Genomic DNA, 18,351 nt, shown 5'->3' with positions numbered 1-18,351 from the left:
CAGGCTGTAAGGGAGGTATTTTTTGGTGTGAAATGCATAGCAGTTGTCAAAATGCAGGTACTGTTGGTGGTTGATGGGTTTTATGTTGAGAGAGGTGTAGATGGAGCCATAAGAGAGGAGGCCAATGTGCAGGAATGTGGCACACTGCATTGAGGGAACAAGGTGAAGCAGATGGGAGAGAAGGTGGTGAGATTGTGAGGGAATGAGGATAAGGTGTCTTGGTCGTGAGTCCAGATCTTGAAGATATTGTCAATGTACCTGAAGCATACCAGGAGTTGGGAGGCTCATAAGGTTTTCTCTAGATGGCCCATAAACAGGTTGGCATAGGGGGGTGCCATGTGGGTGCCCATGACTGTGCTGCTGATTTGTTTGTATACCTTTCATGCATAGGAGAATTAGTTGCATGCTTGGATGAAGCTAGTAAGCTGTATGAGGAATGAGGTACTGCTTTTAGAGTGTGAAAGACTTTGGGCGTGGTAGTGTTGAGTAACAGCTAGACTGCAGGTATGAGGGATGCTGGTGTATAGTAGGGTAGTAGTATCAACAGTGACAAGCAGAGATTCGGGAGATGAAGGGTATGAACACCAGAGAGTCAGTGAAGGAAGTGGTTGGTATCTTTGACATGGAAGATTAGGCTCCCGACAGTTGGTTGAAGCTGTTGTTCAATGAGGGCTGGAACTCTTTCACTATAAGCACAGTAATCAACTATAACAGGGCATCCAGAATTTTTGGATGGTAGATTTTGTGGAGGATATAGAAGATAGGAGTGCAAGGTATCATAGGGGTGAGGAGAGAAATGGGTTCAGGAGAGTTTTGGCTAGGATCTAAGAGCTTTAACTTCTCACCTGAATCCAGTTCAGGTCTTTTTTTTAATTTTTATTTTTCAACATCTCTCTTATGTACCATTGTTTATTTTTGTCTTGTGCTGTGATACTCTGCAAGTCATGGGTGACTTTCCTGTACTATACTTTGAAAAGTTTTCTGTCCCTATACACCTTTTTCCGTTTCTGTTCATGCCAAGTATCTTTTTATTTTATTTTTTTTTTTTTAAAAAAAAAAGATGTGTGTAAGCTTCTCTTGTAGGAGTGCCATGAAAACTTTTATTAATAACGTGCTGTGATTCAGCTATCAGCCAAGAAGTATTTATGGGTTATTGATAAAGATGATAAAATCAGAAACAGTATGATATGTGTGTACTGTCTTTAAAATTGATAACCAAACACTTTTTTGCAATTTTATGTGGTTGAAGTTTTATTTGGAGAGTTATTTCATTAGCACATGTTTTCTGATTGACAGTGTACAAAATAAAATACAGAGGGGAAGTTGGAAAAGAAGTAAGTAAAAATAAAACAGATGTACACAACATTTTATAATAGGCAATCTAAACACAACACCAACAGGGGCTTGTCCCTGTTTGTTCACAACAACAGATGTATACAGGATGCACCCTGGAAACAGTGCAAGTTATTGTATGTCTGTATTCCAAAGCAAAGTCCAGTTGACACCACAAAGTTCCACCTGTGACAAAGCCCTCAATATGAATACCCTAGCAACACCTATAACACATTGATCACTCACTCTGCAGATCACATCACAACTGACTCAGATTAGTCCAGGGACAGCTTATATATAGGATTCTGGTGTGGTCTTTTCTGAGAGCATTCTTATAACAAGCACCCACCTCTGAGTAGTGGTGCAACAGTAGTCAACAATAATGTTGCACCAGCTGTTGTGTTTCTATACTGATAATGGGTGGTACCACTACATCCCTTTCCCACTCAAGCAGTGACTGCTGGGGGGAAAAGATATAGTAGGAGCAGTCCAGTGGAGTGGAGCAAGGAAAAAGCTTCATGGAAGGTGCAAATTCTCCATGGGGTCAGAGTGTCTGCCAGGGACCAATAAGCAGGTAGCTAATGACCAGGAGAGCTGGAGGCATAGTTGATTTTGATGGTACCACAGAAGTGTCTGGATGGATGCCTCAGTACACATCAAGCACCTATGGTGGAGGAAATCTTCCCGAGGATCCATGTTGGATAGGGCCTGAACTAATAAGGTGACACTCAAGTGCTCAATAGGAGGAAGAGACTCAGCAACAATAAGTGCCTTTACATCATAGCTGATTCATTGGATAAGAGTGTTCTGATAGGTTTACAGTGAGTCAGCCATAATAGTTGATCTTACCTAGAAACACTTTGTAAGTCTTTTGTATTCATGGGGCTGCATTTAATCAGTTGGCACAACATAATCCCTTGTTGCTTCCAGTCCATTTGCTGGGAGGTTAAACCCTAAATATGTGAGGGAAGACTGCATGAAAGAACACTTGTGCTAGTTGGATTGAAGCCCCTTTACTGCTAGTCTCTGGAAGAAAAGTTCAATATTTTGAATGTTCTCCTCTGGAATTGCATCTGTGACCAAAATATCAAGGTATGTGGCACAATTGGGAATACCTTGTAGTAATTTGGCCATAAAATGGAATGGCAGGGGCTGAAAGGATTCCAAAAGCTAACCAATTATAACAGTAAAGGCTGTAGGGCATACTTAGAATCAGATAAGATTATGATGCTGCATCCAGTTTTTCAAAATACGCCTCTGTGAAGTCAGTTTTATTGAATGAAATGCTGCAGCCCAATTTTGCAAAAAGTTTGTAAGGGGTCAGTAGAGAATAAATTTCCACTTCAGGTTTTGCATTTATAGTGAATTTAAAAGCACCATAAATTTTCATGGTGCTGTTGTATGTGCGTGCATACTGTTACTAGGGGAGTGGCCAAGTGACTGTGGAAAATAAGTGTTAATGCAGCTTTATGGATAAGTCTGTTCATTTCTGATTTGAAGGCATCCTTTAAAGTCATGAGCACCGGGCAAGCTTTGAAAAAAGATGGGGCAGCCGTCACTTGAAGAGTGATGTGAGCTCTGAACGCATTTGTCTCCACTAATCCAAATGAGAAAAATTGAGCATATCTGTCACAGGAGAGTCCTTATGGAGGCATAAAGCCCTTCAAATTGTGTGGCATGCGATATTTCATGAGCGTGAAATCTAAAAATATTTTATGAGAATGAAATTCAAAAATGCGGAAAAATCTATCCCAAAAGTGTTGCCCTCTTTGGTGTTGGCAACCAACAGATAATTTACAGAATGAGTGATTTGGTTGTAAGTATGTAAAACTGGAAACGTTCATATCAAAGGCACATGATGATATCCATAGGCCCAAGATTAGTCTTGGCTGCCTGCATAGGTTGTTACACTAAACTTAAGTAGACTGGTTTAGCAAGGCCACAGAAGAGCTGGTGTGCATGAGTACCCTCACAGGTTATTTGCAAACGAACACATCTAAGTACAATATTTTGGCCTTGTTCTGAGTACTCTGCATGTCTGTAAACCGATCACTCACTCAGGTCACTTCTGCTGTGTGAGACATAATTGCAGCAGAAATGCTAATACATATCTCTTGCAAGTGTGTCTTTTTACCGTACTCATGGCATGTTGCACGTCAATAAAAGCGCATGACTGATGTGTTGCACTTTGTCCACCCATGTCATGAATGGCTTTCTGCGGAAATCCCAGACTGTGGCCGTGTTTTTCGATTTGGAGAAGGCCTATGACACGTGCTGGAGAACTGGTATCCTCTGTACTCTTTACACGTGGGGCTTCCGTAGCCATCTGCCCTGTGTCCTTCAGGCATTTTTACAAGATCGAGTTTTCAAGGTGCGTGTGGGTTCTGCCTTGTCAGACACCTTTATCCAGGAAAACGGTGTGCCTCAGCGTTTTGTCCTGAGTGTCGTCTTCTTCGCTATCACCATTAACCCTATCATGGCCTGTCTCGGACCAGACATCTCTGGCTCCCTTTTTGTTGATAATTTTGCGGTCTATTGCAGCTCTCCATGGACCTGTCGCGCTGAGCGGCATCTTCAGCGCTGTCTTGATCGTCGTTACTCGTGGACCATCGACAATGGCTTTTGCTTTTCCCCAGACAAAACCATCTGTCTGAATTTCTGGTGGTGCAAATGGTTTCTCCCACCATCTCCACATCTTGGGCCTCTTGCCCTTCGGTTCATTGAAACTACTAAATTCCTGGGGCTCATGCTCGATAGGAAACATTCTTGGTCTTCCCATGTGTCTTACCTGGCAGCTCGCTGTACACAGTCCCTCAGTGTCCTATGTGTCCTCAGTGGTACTTCCTAGGGTGCCGATTGAACCATCCTCCTCCGTTTGTACCGGTCTCTTGCCCATTCAAAACTCGTCTATGGGTGCTTTGTTTATGCGTCTGCGTGCCCATCCCTCTTACACCGTCTCAACACTATCCACCATAGTGGCATCCGTTCAGCCATGGGTGCCTTTTACACCGGCCCGGTTGAGAGTATGCATACTGAACTACCACTGTCTTACCACTGTGACTTCCTCCTTAGCAGGTATGCATGCTGTTTGTCTGCTAAGTGGTGCTACCCCACCACTTTGTACACATTGCACCCAAATTTTAACTGTCTGCCACTTCCTGCTGGAATGCCCTTTTTTAACAATTTATGTTCCAGCTTGGGTTTGCCATCTGATTTATCAGCCGTTTTAGTGAATGACGCATGGGCTGTCGACCATGTTTTACTTTTCATCTGCTGAAGCAATATGGTGAAGGCCATTTAATTTTTAGTTTTGGATCTCCACTTCTGTAGGTTTTTTTTTTTAGCCCATTTTCCATGCCCCTGTTTTTATCTGTCTCCTATTCTGTCCATAGGGACTGACGTATAGTCGTTTAACTCCTCTCTGTGTTCATGTTCTATAGTTTTGACTTGCGTTTGTATGACTGCAGTTGTTTTTACGCCTTAAAGCAAAACAAAACAAAAACTGATGTGTTGGAAAAGAAACATTTACAGCCAAGCAACAGTGCTGCTGCTGATGTGTGTCATCGTCACTAATATAGCTGGACTGCAGAGCAGTTGAAGGCACTGCTGGACATGGCATGACATCCTGCATGAATAAATATTCATCTTGAATGAACATTGAGCTGCACGGATAGTGTTGTGAGCATGAGCTGTTCTCATTACTTCTGTCAGAGAAGTATCTGAATTCCTTAATATGTGATTTCTCACTTCCAAGTTGGGCATAAGCCCCACTGTAAAGTCCCTGATTGAAAAGTCTGCATAGTTCTGCCTAAACAAACATTTGAAATTGCAGTTCCTGCTTAATTTGTGTAGATCAGCAAACCAGCCCACATAAAATTGTTCTAACATGGCTGCAATGCTTTTTTGTAAAAATAAATTAATAAATAAAAATAAATAAAAATCTAGGCAACTGAAGTTCTGCTGGACTCATTAATGACTCAAGTTTCTGTCTTCTGTAATTATGGGACTTTTTGACAAGAACATAGTCTTTTTGACAAGCTGAGATATATCACTGCAATCACCAGCAGAAATTGTCCCACTCTTCATGCTGTTCATTAAATGTTGGAAGAGCTGTAAACAAGGGTGGTGTGAGAGAGACATCCCAGCTTCATTCACTAACACTTGAACTGCCTGTAAATACAGCTGTTGTCATCCCTGATAACCCTGTGTGGTTTGTGTTAATAATTGTTGTGAGTGTTCTATGGGAGGAAACCCTCAATCTCGACTAATTACAACAATATTAAAGGTCTGATTTCCCGGGGTCTCATCTCAGTTTAATCACAAGAAGACAAATGTTTCTCAGGAACATTGCAAGCTGCCAAAAGTACACATTCCAGTCGAAGTCCAGTCAATGTCATATCAAACTTCTGCCTTTGACAAATAGAGTCCACGGTATAAATGCAATAGGCAAACTGTTTGCACACTTCTGACACACTCCCCAAATTGCATTGCGGCTGACTCAGACCAGTTTTGGGCCAGCTTATGTGCTGGATTCTAGTGTGATCTTGCCAGAAGGTGCTCCTAATGATGAGCTCTCTCTGGTTAGTGGTGCCACAGCATTTGTGAGGGTCAGGTTTCCATAGCAATGTCAGATGGCACCACTGTATGAGGTCTGTTCAAAAAATTCTGTAACGTTGTCCACAAAATTTTTCTGCGCTTACCCTTTACTTATTGTGCATAATCTCCTTCAAAATACTCCTCTCTACAATAGATACACTATTCTCAATGGTGTTTTCACTTCCAGAAGCAGTCTTGGTATGCCTCTTGCTGGGTTGCATGGAGCACCACCTGCAAATTTTGTCTGTCGCAATTCTTCATGCTTTCAATGGGGTTTTTGGCTTTGGAAAAGATGTCACAACAGTTTGTCCTTATGGTACAAATTAATGACGAACTAATCCTTCAAAATCAAAGAAAACCATTAGCATAGATTTGACATTTGACCTGACCTGACGAGCTTTTCTTGGTCTTGGAGCACCTTTCCTAACCCCTTGTGAAGGCTGAACCTTGGTCGCAAAATCATAACCATAGGCCAACATCTCATTGCCAGTTATGATTCTCTTAACGAACAACTCTTCCTTGTTTGTGCTATCCAAAAGCTCTTCACAGATTGCAAGGCAAAGGTCTTTCTGGTCTTGACTCATGAGACTTGGGACAAACTAGGTGGCAACACGATACATTCCAAGATGCTGTCTTATGATTTTGTGATATGATTCAATGGAAATGTTACATTCTTCTACAATATCTCAGTCAGTCAGTCTTCAATTGGCATGCACAGTTTCATTGGCGTTCCTGACATGAGCATCATCGGTAGATGTTAAAGGGCGTCCTGAACGAGGGTCTTCTTTAACTTCCGTCTGGATACTTTTATACTGTGTGAGCCATTCATAACATCAAGTACAGCTCAAGCACCCATCGCCATAGGGTTCCAGCATAATTTGGTGTGTCTGTGTAAAAGTTTTCTGAGTTTCATTCAAAATTTGACACAGATGCATTTTTCCTCTAACTCTGGCATCTCGAAATTCGCACATTGCGTGCCACAACTTTCTACTCAAAACTGCACTGAACAATAACTAACAGACATGCAACAATGAAACTTGTGGCAGTTACGCATTAAACACAAGTGTGTGCAGGGCCCCAACTGTACAGGGGGATTCAAAAAGAATACCACAACTTTAGGAATTTAAAACTCTGCAACGACAAAAGGCAGAGCTAAGCACTATCTGTCGGCGAATTAAGGGAGCTATGAAGTTTCATTTAGTTGTACATTTGTTCGCTTGAGGCGCTGTTGACTAGGCGTCAGCGTCAGTTGATGCTAAGATGGCGATCGCTCAACAGAAAGCTTTTTGGGTTATTGAGTACGGCAGAAGTGAATCGACGACAGTTGTTCAGCGTGCATTTCGAACGAAGTATGGTGTTAAACCTCCTGATAGGTGGTGCATTAAACATTGGTATAAACAGTTTACAGAGAATGGGTGTTTGTGCAAAGGGAAAAGTTCTGGACGGCCGAGAACGAGTGATGAAAATGTAGTACACATCCAGCAAGCATTTGTTCGCAGCCCAGGAAAATCGACTCACAGAGCTAGCAGAGAGCTGCAAATTCCACAATCAACTGTATGGAGAGTCCTACGAAAAAGGTTAGTTATGAAACCTTATCGTCTGAAATTGGTTCAAGCACTGTCTGCAGCTGATAAGATTAAAAGAATCGATTTCTGTGATTTTATCCTTGCTCAAATGGAAACAGATGAATCTTTCGTTTCAAAGATTGTGTTTAGTGATGAAGCAACTTTCCACACTAACGGGAAAGTCAACCGTCACAATGTCTGTATATGGGGCACTGAGAATCCGCGGGAAACAACTCAGTATGAACGTGACTCGCCTAAGGTGAACGTTTTCTGTGCCATTTCAGCCAATAAAGTTTTTGGTCCCTTTTCCTTCGAAGGTGCTACTGTAACTGGACTACAGTATCTGGAGATGTTAGAGAATTGGCTGTTCCTTCAGCTCGAACAAGAAGCACAACAATTCATATTTCAGCAGGATGGAGCGCCACCACATTGGCACTTATCTGTCCGTAACTGCCTGAACGTCAACTACCCGAGGCGATGGATCGGCCGCCAGGCAGCCCGTGACAGAGCACTTCATCACTGGCCTCCAAGAAGCCCTGATCTTACCCCCTGCGCTTTTTTCTTATGGGGGTATGTTAAGGATATGGTGTTTCGGCCACCTCTCCCAGCCACCATTGATGATTTGAAACGAGAAATAACAGCAGCTATCCAAACTGTTACGCCTGATATGCTACAGAGAGTGTGGAATGAGTTGGAGTATAGGGTTGATATTGCTCGTGTGTCTGGAGGGGGCCATATTGAACATCTCTGAACTTGTTTTTGAGTGAAAAAAAAACCTTTTTAAATACTCTTTGTAATGTACAACAGAAGGTTATATTATGTTTCTTTCATTAAATACACATTTTTAAAGTTGTGGTATTCTTTTTGAATCACCCTGTATTCCTCTCCAACACAGCATTGGTGCTAAATTAAGAATGTCCCGGTATTTTTTGAACAGACCTCATACTATTGGGCAATTATCTTCGAATAATTCACTAATTTCATTTATGTCGCACTAAATATAAATATGTCGATAGACACACAAACAAACACAAACATACACACAAAATTCAAGCTTTCGCAACAAACTGTTGCCTCATCAGGAAAGAGGGAAGGAGAGGGGAAGACGAAAGGAAGTGGGTTTTAAGGGAGAGGGTAAGGAGTCATTCCAATCCCGGGAGCGGAAAGACTTACCCTCTCCCTTAAAACCCACTTCCTTTCGTCTTCCCCTCTCCTTCCCTCTTTCCTGATGAGGCAACAGTTTGTTGCGAAAGCTTGAATTTTGTGTGTATGTTTGTGTTTGTTTGTGTGTCTATCGACCTGCCAGTGCTTTTGTTCGGTAAGTCACCTCATCTTTGTTTTTATATATAATTTTTCCCACGTGGAATGTTTCCTTCCATTATATAAATATAAATATGTTACCTCATAACTAACCAGTGACACCAGTTACTGTCTTTCTGTTTTAGACAAGGGGTGACCAAGCCCCACATAGTTCTCAGGGAAAAGAAAAAATATAATGTAGTCAGGTGTATTTCTTTCAAGAAAATCATTTAAAAGTCAGTGTTATGCAGGTTTTTAACCGGGTCAGAACTGGAATCTTTTTATGGCAACTAACAAGTTGCCATTTGTCTTCCAAAATATTAAAAATACTTTGTACCCTCAGGTCTAACCCCTGCCCCCATACTTACAAACTTCGTATGGATGCCCTTGGTCTCAAGTTCTTATAAATTTGTGTGTTGATGCTTCCGAGTTCTGTGTGTGACATTCGGATTCTCATGTTGTGCAAAAAATCAATCTTAGCCACATATAAACAGAACAGAGAGTACAATTTCAGAAAGACTATTGAATATAATAGGTAAGTTTGTGCATAACTGCAATAAAGTGAAATATTTGAACTTGCCCTATAAGGAAACATAACAAGTAAAATACAAGCTGAAAGATTTGAATGGAACAAACCAGTTTTTCATGTCTTCATCTCTCATACTTTACTACTACTACTGCTACTACTACTACTACTACTAATAATAATAATAATAAAATACTCAAGAGACTCTAGCTTAATGGATGGACATAAAAGTTAGACATTTTTTTTTCAATTGTAGGTACATAGATAGAATTTTTGTTTCATAAAATATATACAAATTTTACACTTTACAAATTTTATGGAATTTCTAAAGTCATTAAAGGAAATAGCAACCAGACTCAAGCCGGTGTGTCGAATCTAAGAGCCTGGTGATGTACGATCAAACTTTTGCGAAAATATCAATAACACAATTCCTAAGATAGCAAAGGCAGATAGGTGCAAAAAATATCACTCATCAGCCTAACACTTGTGCATCGAAGTCACTGGCAAGAATAATATACAGGAGAATGGGAAAGAAAATTATCTGTTAGATGACGATGAGTTTGGCTTTAGGAATGGTAAAAGCACCAGAAAGGCAGTTCTGCCATTAGGCTTGAAAGTATAGTGAAAACTGAAGAAAAATCAAGATGTACTAATAGGATTTGTGGTTCCAGAAAAAGCATTGAACAATGTAAACTGGTGCAAAATATTCCAAAATTCTGAGAAAAATTGGAGTAAGCTGTAGGGAAAGATGGTTAATATAAAATATATATTAGAACCAAGAAGGAACAATAAGATTGGAAGACCAAGAACAAAGTGCTGGAATTAAAAAGTGTGCAAGACAGGATGCAATCTTTCACTCCTACTCTTCAGTCTGTACATCGAAGAAGCAATGATGGACATGAAAGAAAGGTTCAAGAGTGGAATTAAAATTCAAGGTGAGAGGATATCAGTGATGAGATACATTGTTGACATGCTATACTCAGTGAAAGTGAAGAATTACAGAATCTATTCAGTGGTATGAAGTCAAATGGATACAGAATATGGATTGAGAATAAACTGTGAATAGACAAAAGTAATGACAACTAGCAGAAATGAGAGCAGTGAAAAACTTATAATTAGCGATCATGAAGTAGAAAAAGTTAAGAAAGTAAATTAACCCATGATGGGTGAAGCAAGGAGGACATGGAAAGCAAAAACTGGCAAAGGCAAAGAGGGCATTCCTGGCCAAGAGAAGTCTGCTGGTATCAAACATTGGTCTTAATTTGAGGAAGAAATTTCTAAGAATGTACATTTGGAGCACAGTTTGTATGGCAGGGAATCATGGTCAGTAGGAAAAGCGGAACAGAACAGAATCGAAGCATTTGAGATGTGGTACTGCAGAAGTACAGTGTGTACATAAAGTCCGGGAACACTTTCAGTTATTTATTGCACAAGAACCAAACATTATACAGATATCATACTTATGTCATTTTGAAGAGAAACTGTGATTTATTTATTTTTTTCCATGTATATCGCCACAGCGTAGTTTGGTAAATTGCCGATAGTCAGTGCTCGTCACAAACATGGTGAGTTCAGGTGTGGAGCGAGCTTTCTGTGAGTTGAAGTTCGACAAAAACAAGTGTGCTACAGCTGTTCAATGGATGTTTAGAACCAAGTACGATAAGAAGCCACCAGCAAAGAAGGCTATTTACCACTAGCACAACAAATTCGTTATGATGGTTGCTTGTGCCTGGCAAAAAGAAACGAACGTCCCAGTGTGTGTGATGTGAATGTCGAGTGTGTAAAAAAAAAAAAAAAAAAAAAAAAAAAAAACCCACTTTCAGAGTTTCTCTTCAAAATGCAATATGTATGACATCTGTACAGTATTTAGTTCTTGCGCAATAAATAATTGAAAGTGCTCCCAGACTTCATGTATACACTGTATTTTGAAAATCAGGTGGACTGATAAGATAAGAAAGGGGGGAGGTTTTCCACAGAATCGTGAAAGAAAGGAATGTTTGGAAAACAGTGACAGGTTTGTGGAACATGTGTTACTGCATTTGGGAATAACTAGCAAGGTACCATTTGGAACTTGGGAACTGTAGAGTGTAAAGACTGTAGGGGAAGACAGAGATCGAAATACAGCCAGCCGATAACTGAGGACATGTGGTGCAAGTACTACTTTGAATTGGAGAGGTTGGCACAGAAGAGGAATTCGTGGTGGGCCACATCAAACGAGTTGAAAGACTGATGATTAAAAACAAAGCTGGAACATGGCAGAACCGATAATTTAAAATTTGGAAATTTAGTAACATGACCAATATTGTCACATTTACAGCCATAGCACAAGGTGTTGCTTGAGTGTTAACTAACCACAAATTATTGTATGTAGTAGAAAACAAACAGCATTTATGCTGAAGGCAGCACCTCATGCACATGCAAAGAAATTTGTTTGAAAATGAGGAAGTAAGGATGGGCGGATGTTTAGGGTTTAGCATCTGTTTGACAATGGAGTACTCAGAGTTGGGGCAATAGCTTGGTTTGAGGAAGGACGAGGAAGGAATTTGGCATGTCCTCTCCAGATTGAGAGGACTTGTGGAAAACATAAATCTGGATAACCAGACAGGAATTTGAAGCACCGTCTTCCTCATTACAAATCCAGTGTCTTATCACCATGCAACTTCACTCAATTTGAAAGTGATAATTGAATATCTCATGCATTATGTTAACTGAGAAGGGAAAAGTGATAGAAATGTAATTATTGTTGTAATATGAAACCAGTGAAAATACCCCTGTGCATTGATTAGGTTAAAACAATAAAAATCTTCAGAAATCTAATGATTGATGAAATTAAATTTTTGGTGAGTGAAGGATTCACAGAAATCTCTGAAATCTGTAACAAAGATTTGTGATGAGGCAAGAAAATATTCCTTAGCAACAGTCGAATCAATCTTTCTTGAGAGAGAAGCTACTCCTAGCGGGGACAAAGGTGAAACAGTCTTACAACTTAATATTCCATACTGCAGATACATCAGATCCGTGAGTTAAATAAGTATCACAATGTCTGTTGTATGGAAGGAAAATTACTCTTATCTTTGATGAGAAGTCTCCCTTGTTATCAGAATATGGGTGAAATTGCTTCTTTGCTATACCTAATGTAATTCTCAAGCCACTGCTTTCATACTTTAGAAGACTGGGATTCAGATCCATCTTTTAGCCATATCTGCCTGGATATCTACATCTACATATATACTCCGCTAGGCACCAAGTGGTGTGTGGTGGAGGCTACCATTCGTGCCAAAGTCACATTCCCTCCACCTCCCCCCACCGCCCCTCTGTTCCACTCGCGGATTGCACGAGGGAAAAACGGCTGTCTGAACGTCTCAGTATGAGCCCTAATTTCCCTTATCTTTGAGTGGTGTTCATGGCATGATGTGAAAGTTGGTGATAATAATATATGCTTTACGTCCTTGGCAAAGATCTGATTTCGGAATATAGTGAGCAGCTTCTTCCGTTTAGTGCATCGTCTGTCTGCAAGTGTATCTTACTTCAAACTTTCTATGAGATTTGTAACCCTCTCGCAATGGCTAAATGTACCAGTCACGAATCTTGCTGCTCTTCTTTGGACCTTCTCAATCTCTTGAATGAGACCCAACTGGTAAGGGTCCCATCATGACATTTCTAAATCACTGTTGACAATTGATAGGTTGATTCATTTAACAGTGCAACCACTGCTACCTTCCCTCATCCCTAATCCAGTATTGAGCTAATGACTTCATCATAGTAGAGTGTTAAACTTTAACTATCCATCCTTTTTTTTTCCCCCAGTACCTGTACATCTTCCCATCTCATGTTTGTCCTCTCTATTTAGTGTCTGCCAATTTCTCTTGCCAAGGGAACTCTTGTACAGAAGTGTGGTGCATATGTGTTTTCTATTTCTTTCTTAAGTTCTCTCAACCCTTGGTCTTGTTTTTTATTTTGCAGGTGATAGTAAATCAACTCTCATCAATATTGGTATTTTTTAATCATGCATTATTTTTACAGGGCTTTTATGGAGAAGTATACAAAGGTTCAATGGAACGGGGTGGTGATATTGAGCCACAGTTAGTTGCAATAAAAAAACTGAAAACGAGTGCCCTTGCCACAAGCATGCAAGATTTCGAGCGTGAGATAGCTATTATGAAGGTAAAGTCTGTTTAGTTTATTTGAGCTCTATCATTTATTTTTGTTTTTATGCAGCCTCGCCATATTAGTGTGGTTGATTGTTAAATGTATATTCCTTCTGTTTCGCCTTTTTAACAAAGTGCGTTTTGCTAATATAAAAGTCTTTTACCCATGGTTTAGTGGAAGTATGATACAATATGTGAAAGACAGTCTCTCTCTCTCTCTCTCTCTCTCTCTCTCTCTCTCTCTCTCTAATGTGGTGCTGTAAAGTTAGCGTGGAAAACGAGCAACCAGGCAGAGAAATGTTTTGCCGTGTGCCAATCGGTAGTGAATGTACAGAGAGTGACGTGATGTTGCAAAGTCATACAAAGGCTACCTATTGAGCTAGTGGAAAACTAAACATCGCTCAACAAACAGTCTGGAAAATCCTTCATAAGCGATTAAGAGTGAAGCTGTACAAATTGTAGCTCATGCACAATCCATAAGCCATGATGAGAAATTGTACTATGTACGGTTCTGCACTAATATGCAGAATCATCTTGAAAATGACGAGTTTGCAAGCAAATTAATCTTCAGTGACAAAAGCTTTTTTCATCTTTCGGAGGAGGTCAGCTAACACATCTTTTGCATGTGGGGGCAGAGAAGGTACATGCAACTGTCTGGCATCTCTGGGATTCTGAGAAAGCTAACCTGTTCTGTACCGTGTCCAAAAAGACATTCTTTGAAACTGATAGCAGAGATTTCACCTTTCAACAATATGTCCCCTTCCACATTTCCACAAGTGTGTAGGAGATGGCCAGAATGGTATGTTGGCACAGCATTACTTATGAGATAGGCTGTGTTGTGACTGCAGACTTGGCACTACTTGAGTGGCCTCTATATTCAGAAGACTTTACGCCTTGTAATTTTTCCTTTTCAGTTTACATCAAGGAAAGCATTTATGTTCCACCTCTACCACAGATCCTCAAAGACTTGCAACAGCACCTCACACCAGCTGTTCTTATTCTCACTCCCGATATGCTGGGTTGAGTATGTGCAAAACTGAACTACCAATTAGATATATGCCATGTTATGAAAGGTTGATACTTAGAACATTTATAAACATTATATATTAAAAAAAACTTTGAGTGTTTTTCTTCCACATACTGGAACATATGATGTTCTTGGCAATTTACCTGTACCAGTTTTTTTGAAATGTTTCATGGTTTTTATAATTATACAATATATTATAGCAAGTCAACCAACAAATACACATTTTCTGTTTGTTACGATGCACCACATACACTAAAGTAATGACATTTTATCCATTTTAGCACTACTGGAAACATTTTATTACAGTTTGTTTCTTCTCATTCAAGAACTTCATGTTTGTTTGTAGTTGTCATCAACATGTAAAAGGATAATTTCACATGTTATTCAGGTTTTTGTGCAGAATGCATAGCCTTTGACATTGAATTATACATTTGCTTGGCAGGCTTTTAAAGTGGTGGTTATAAATTGTGATGTGATGCTCTCATCAGATAGGACCTTGGGCTCTTGGTCTATCAGTCTGCTTGCCCATTTACAATTTGTCTCTATCATATTAGGAACACATAATAAAGAAAAGAAGCACAGCTGTATACTACTTATAAAAACACTTGCAATGAAACTTCGAGGAAAGTCTCAAAGCGTTTGATATGATCAAGTTTTTAAGGGTATTGAAAAGAAATGTATTGTGTAAAATATGCTGGATCAACAACTTTTGTTGGGTGGAATAAGCTGGAAGAGGCCTTTATAGCACTGTGACCAGCTGAAATAACAGCCTGACGATAATTACAGAGATCAGAAATGGAGCAAGTACAAGTTCAGTGTTGAGGGTTGTGTACCTTAGAAATAAAGGTGTCGCTGTTGTGTCAGTGCTGTACTGGCCTTTTCCTTCCCTTGATAGTTCTGTGAGTATAAAGAGCCTGAGAACTGTGGCACTGCAGTCGCTTCTTACTCTTGACTCATTCCCGTGCTAAAGTGCGCAGGAGTGTGCCATCAGTGGCAAGTTTTGAGTAACCACTACACTTCTCCTGTTAACATGTTGAAATTTGGGTCTTTTGCCAAAGCTCAACACAGTTTACAAAGATTAATCTCACAAACATGCTAATATAATCATAACTGTGACTGAATTCTCAAACAGTGTTTTGCTAGGCAAGTACCAGAGGACATGACAGGTCAGTAGCCTATGAAAAAGCTCATTCTCAGTATAAAAATAAACATAAAATATCTCAACTTATGTTGTTGCAAACCCACACTGATTTCCATTTCATCATTGATGGTCTTTAAAACGAATACATTATTCAATAGAAAATGATGTATATTTATTGGATATTGAGGTAGGTAGTGAAGAATCACGTATTACAAACATCAAAAAAAGTTTTGCATCACCTTGGTTCCCAGAACTCAAGAAGATAGATGTTGACTGTGGATATTGTCTCTTTGACTGTTCAGAGATGTCATTAAACCCACCCAAAGATGTAACAACCATGCATGAGCAGCGCTTATTAGGTAGAGGGGGTCTAACAACCGATCAGTTCCAGTCATTCCACCAGGAAGAAGGTACACGGCTCATGTTTTCTGTAGTTCAACCATGCCCAGACGGTCAATACCGTGGTTTGACTGTGTCCACATTGTTACTTTGTGCCAGGAAGGACTCCCAACAAGGGAAGTGTCCAGGCGTCTCGGAGTGAAGCAAAGCGATGTTGTTTGGACATGGAGGAGATACAGAGAGAGACAGGAACTGTCGATGACGTGCCTCGCTCAGGTTGCCCAAGGGCTATTACTGCATTGGATGACCACTACCTATGGATTATAGCGAGGTGGCGCAGTGGTTAGACACTGGACTCTCATTCGGGAGGACGACGGTTCAATCCCGCGTCCGGCCATCCTGATTTAGGTTTTCCGTGATTTCCCTAAATCGCTCCAGGCAAATGCCGGGATGGTTCCTCTGAAAGGGCACGGCCGACTTCCTTCCCCATCCTTCCCTAATCCAATGAGACCGATGACCATGCTGTCTGGTCTCCTTCCCCAAACAACCAACCAACCAACCTACGGATTATGGCACGGAGGAACCCTGACAGCAACGCCACCATGTTGAATAATGTTTTTTGTGCAGCCACAGGCTGTCGTGTTACAACTCAAACTGCTCAAAAGGCTGCATGATGTGCAACATCACTCCTGACGTCCATGGTGAGGTCCATCTTTGCAACCACGACACCATGCAGTGCGGTACAGATAGGCCCAACAACATGCCGAATGGACCTTTCAGGATTGGCTTCATGTTCTCTTCACTGATGGATGTCACATATGCCTTCAACTACACAATTATTAGAGACGTGTTAGGAGGCAACCCGGTCAGACTGAATGCCTTAAGACACACTGTCCTGTGAGTGCAAAAAGGTGGAGGTTCCCTGCTGTTTTGGGGTGGCATTACATGAGGCCGACATATGCTGCTAGTGGTCATGGAAGGCGCCATAATGGCTGTACAATATGTAAATGCGATCCTCCAACCGATAGTGCAACCATCACTGCAAGAGGATGTGCTACTGGGTATTAGATGTACCGGTATGTACAGCAATCTGGACCACCACCTCTGATTGTCTTGCTGTATGATGGTACAACATGCAATGTTTGGTTTTCATGAGCAATAAAAAGGGCAGAAATGATTTTTATGTTGATCTCTATTCCAATTTTCTGTACAGGTTCGGAACTGAGGTGATGCAAAACTTTTTTTGATATGTGTAAAAGTGTGCTACTTACGATTCAGTGGCACTCATGTGCTTCGAAGATCTTAGGCCATTCATGACTCAGGTTTCAAAAAAATATCCGAAGCATTCATACCTGTAGGAGCCGAAGTGGGTCGTAAAATCGATTGGAGGCTGTACTATCCCAACCAACTACAGTTAAGAATCGTAAAATCCACTGCAGATGCTCTTAAAAATGTGCATATTCTATGAGTTACTGCTGCTTTTACAGCTAAGAGCTGCTTCGAAAACTGTAATGTGGATGGATGATGCATGTAAAATAACCTATACTACAGTGATTGTATCCTCTATTAGCAAAGAATTAGCATATGGAGAACAGAGTACTGTTTACTGCCCAATTTCCCAGTGAGGAAGAAGCAGCAGTTAATGTTTTATAGGAGCTTGTTCACCATTTTGCATCTTTGCAAATTTCTGAGAATTCATCAAGTTAGCATCTTTGATAATATATCAGGGTTCAAATATAGTGGCAGCTCTGAAAGACTTAACTAGACTTCCTTGCACCGTCAATTGCCGTAGCACTTTGCTCAAACATACTTTGAAGTTGGTGTTTTTAGCATCACAGCCAGAACTAACTTGTGTAGAGGAGATGATGCAAAGCAATAGTGACATATTGTAAGAGTTGGTCTTTGAAAGAGACTCACAAAATCACTCACATTAGAGGTCAGAGACCAATGGAACACCTCGTTGGAAATGCTGGTTTCAGTATGTGGTACTCTGATCGAGATTAAGTAGTTGCCCACACAATGAGAATTGAGTAGACTTCAGATTATAGATGAGAAGAACTTAAATGAGCTTATCATGTTCGTCAAGTCATTCAAAGAAGCTCTTAATACTCTACAGTGAGACAACTATCCAATCCTCGATTTGGCACTTCTCTGCTGAGGTAAACTTCTGGATGATCATGTGAGTCCTAATGAATTAGATAGTGATACCATGACGATACTTAAATTGAGATGTAGAAGTTACATGGATGGAAAAAAATAATAGGATTAAACTACACTTGTACCACTATACTGCAACATTCTTGTGCTCCCCATTTTCTGATCTTTTGATATGAGCACTGAACACAGAGACAATGTTCTCAAAGAGGTTGGTACCATGT

At 40.4% G+C, this 18,351-nt stretch overlaps 1 protein-coding gene across 1 annotated transcript in view; it reads left to right on the top strand.

The window, feature by feature from the left end:
- LOC126482111 (tyrosine-protein kinase hopscotch) overlaps nt 1-18,351 on the top strand; it is a 190,481-nt gene that overhangs the window by 139,092 nt on the left and 33,038 nt on the right. Inside the window, exon 14 of the mRNA XM_050106087.1 lies at nt 13,342-13,482. Coding sequence (XP_049962044.1) covers nt 13,342-13,482 — 141 coding nt within the window. The remainder of the gene's footprint in view (nt 1-13,341; nt 13,483-18,351) is intronic.

This window comes from Schistocerca serialis, chromosome 5 (assembly GCF_023864345.2).
Source record: "Schistocerca serialis cubense isolate TAMUIC-IGC-003099 chromosome 5, iqSchSeri2.2, whole genome shotgun sequence".
In the NCBI taxonomy this organism is placed as follows: domain Eukaryota; kingdom Metazoa; phylum Arthropoda; class Insecta; order Orthoptera; family Acrididae; genus Schistocerca; species Schistocerca serialis.
Note: the sequence above shows the minus strand (reverse complement) of the source record. Positions and strands in the feature narration are given on the sequence as shown.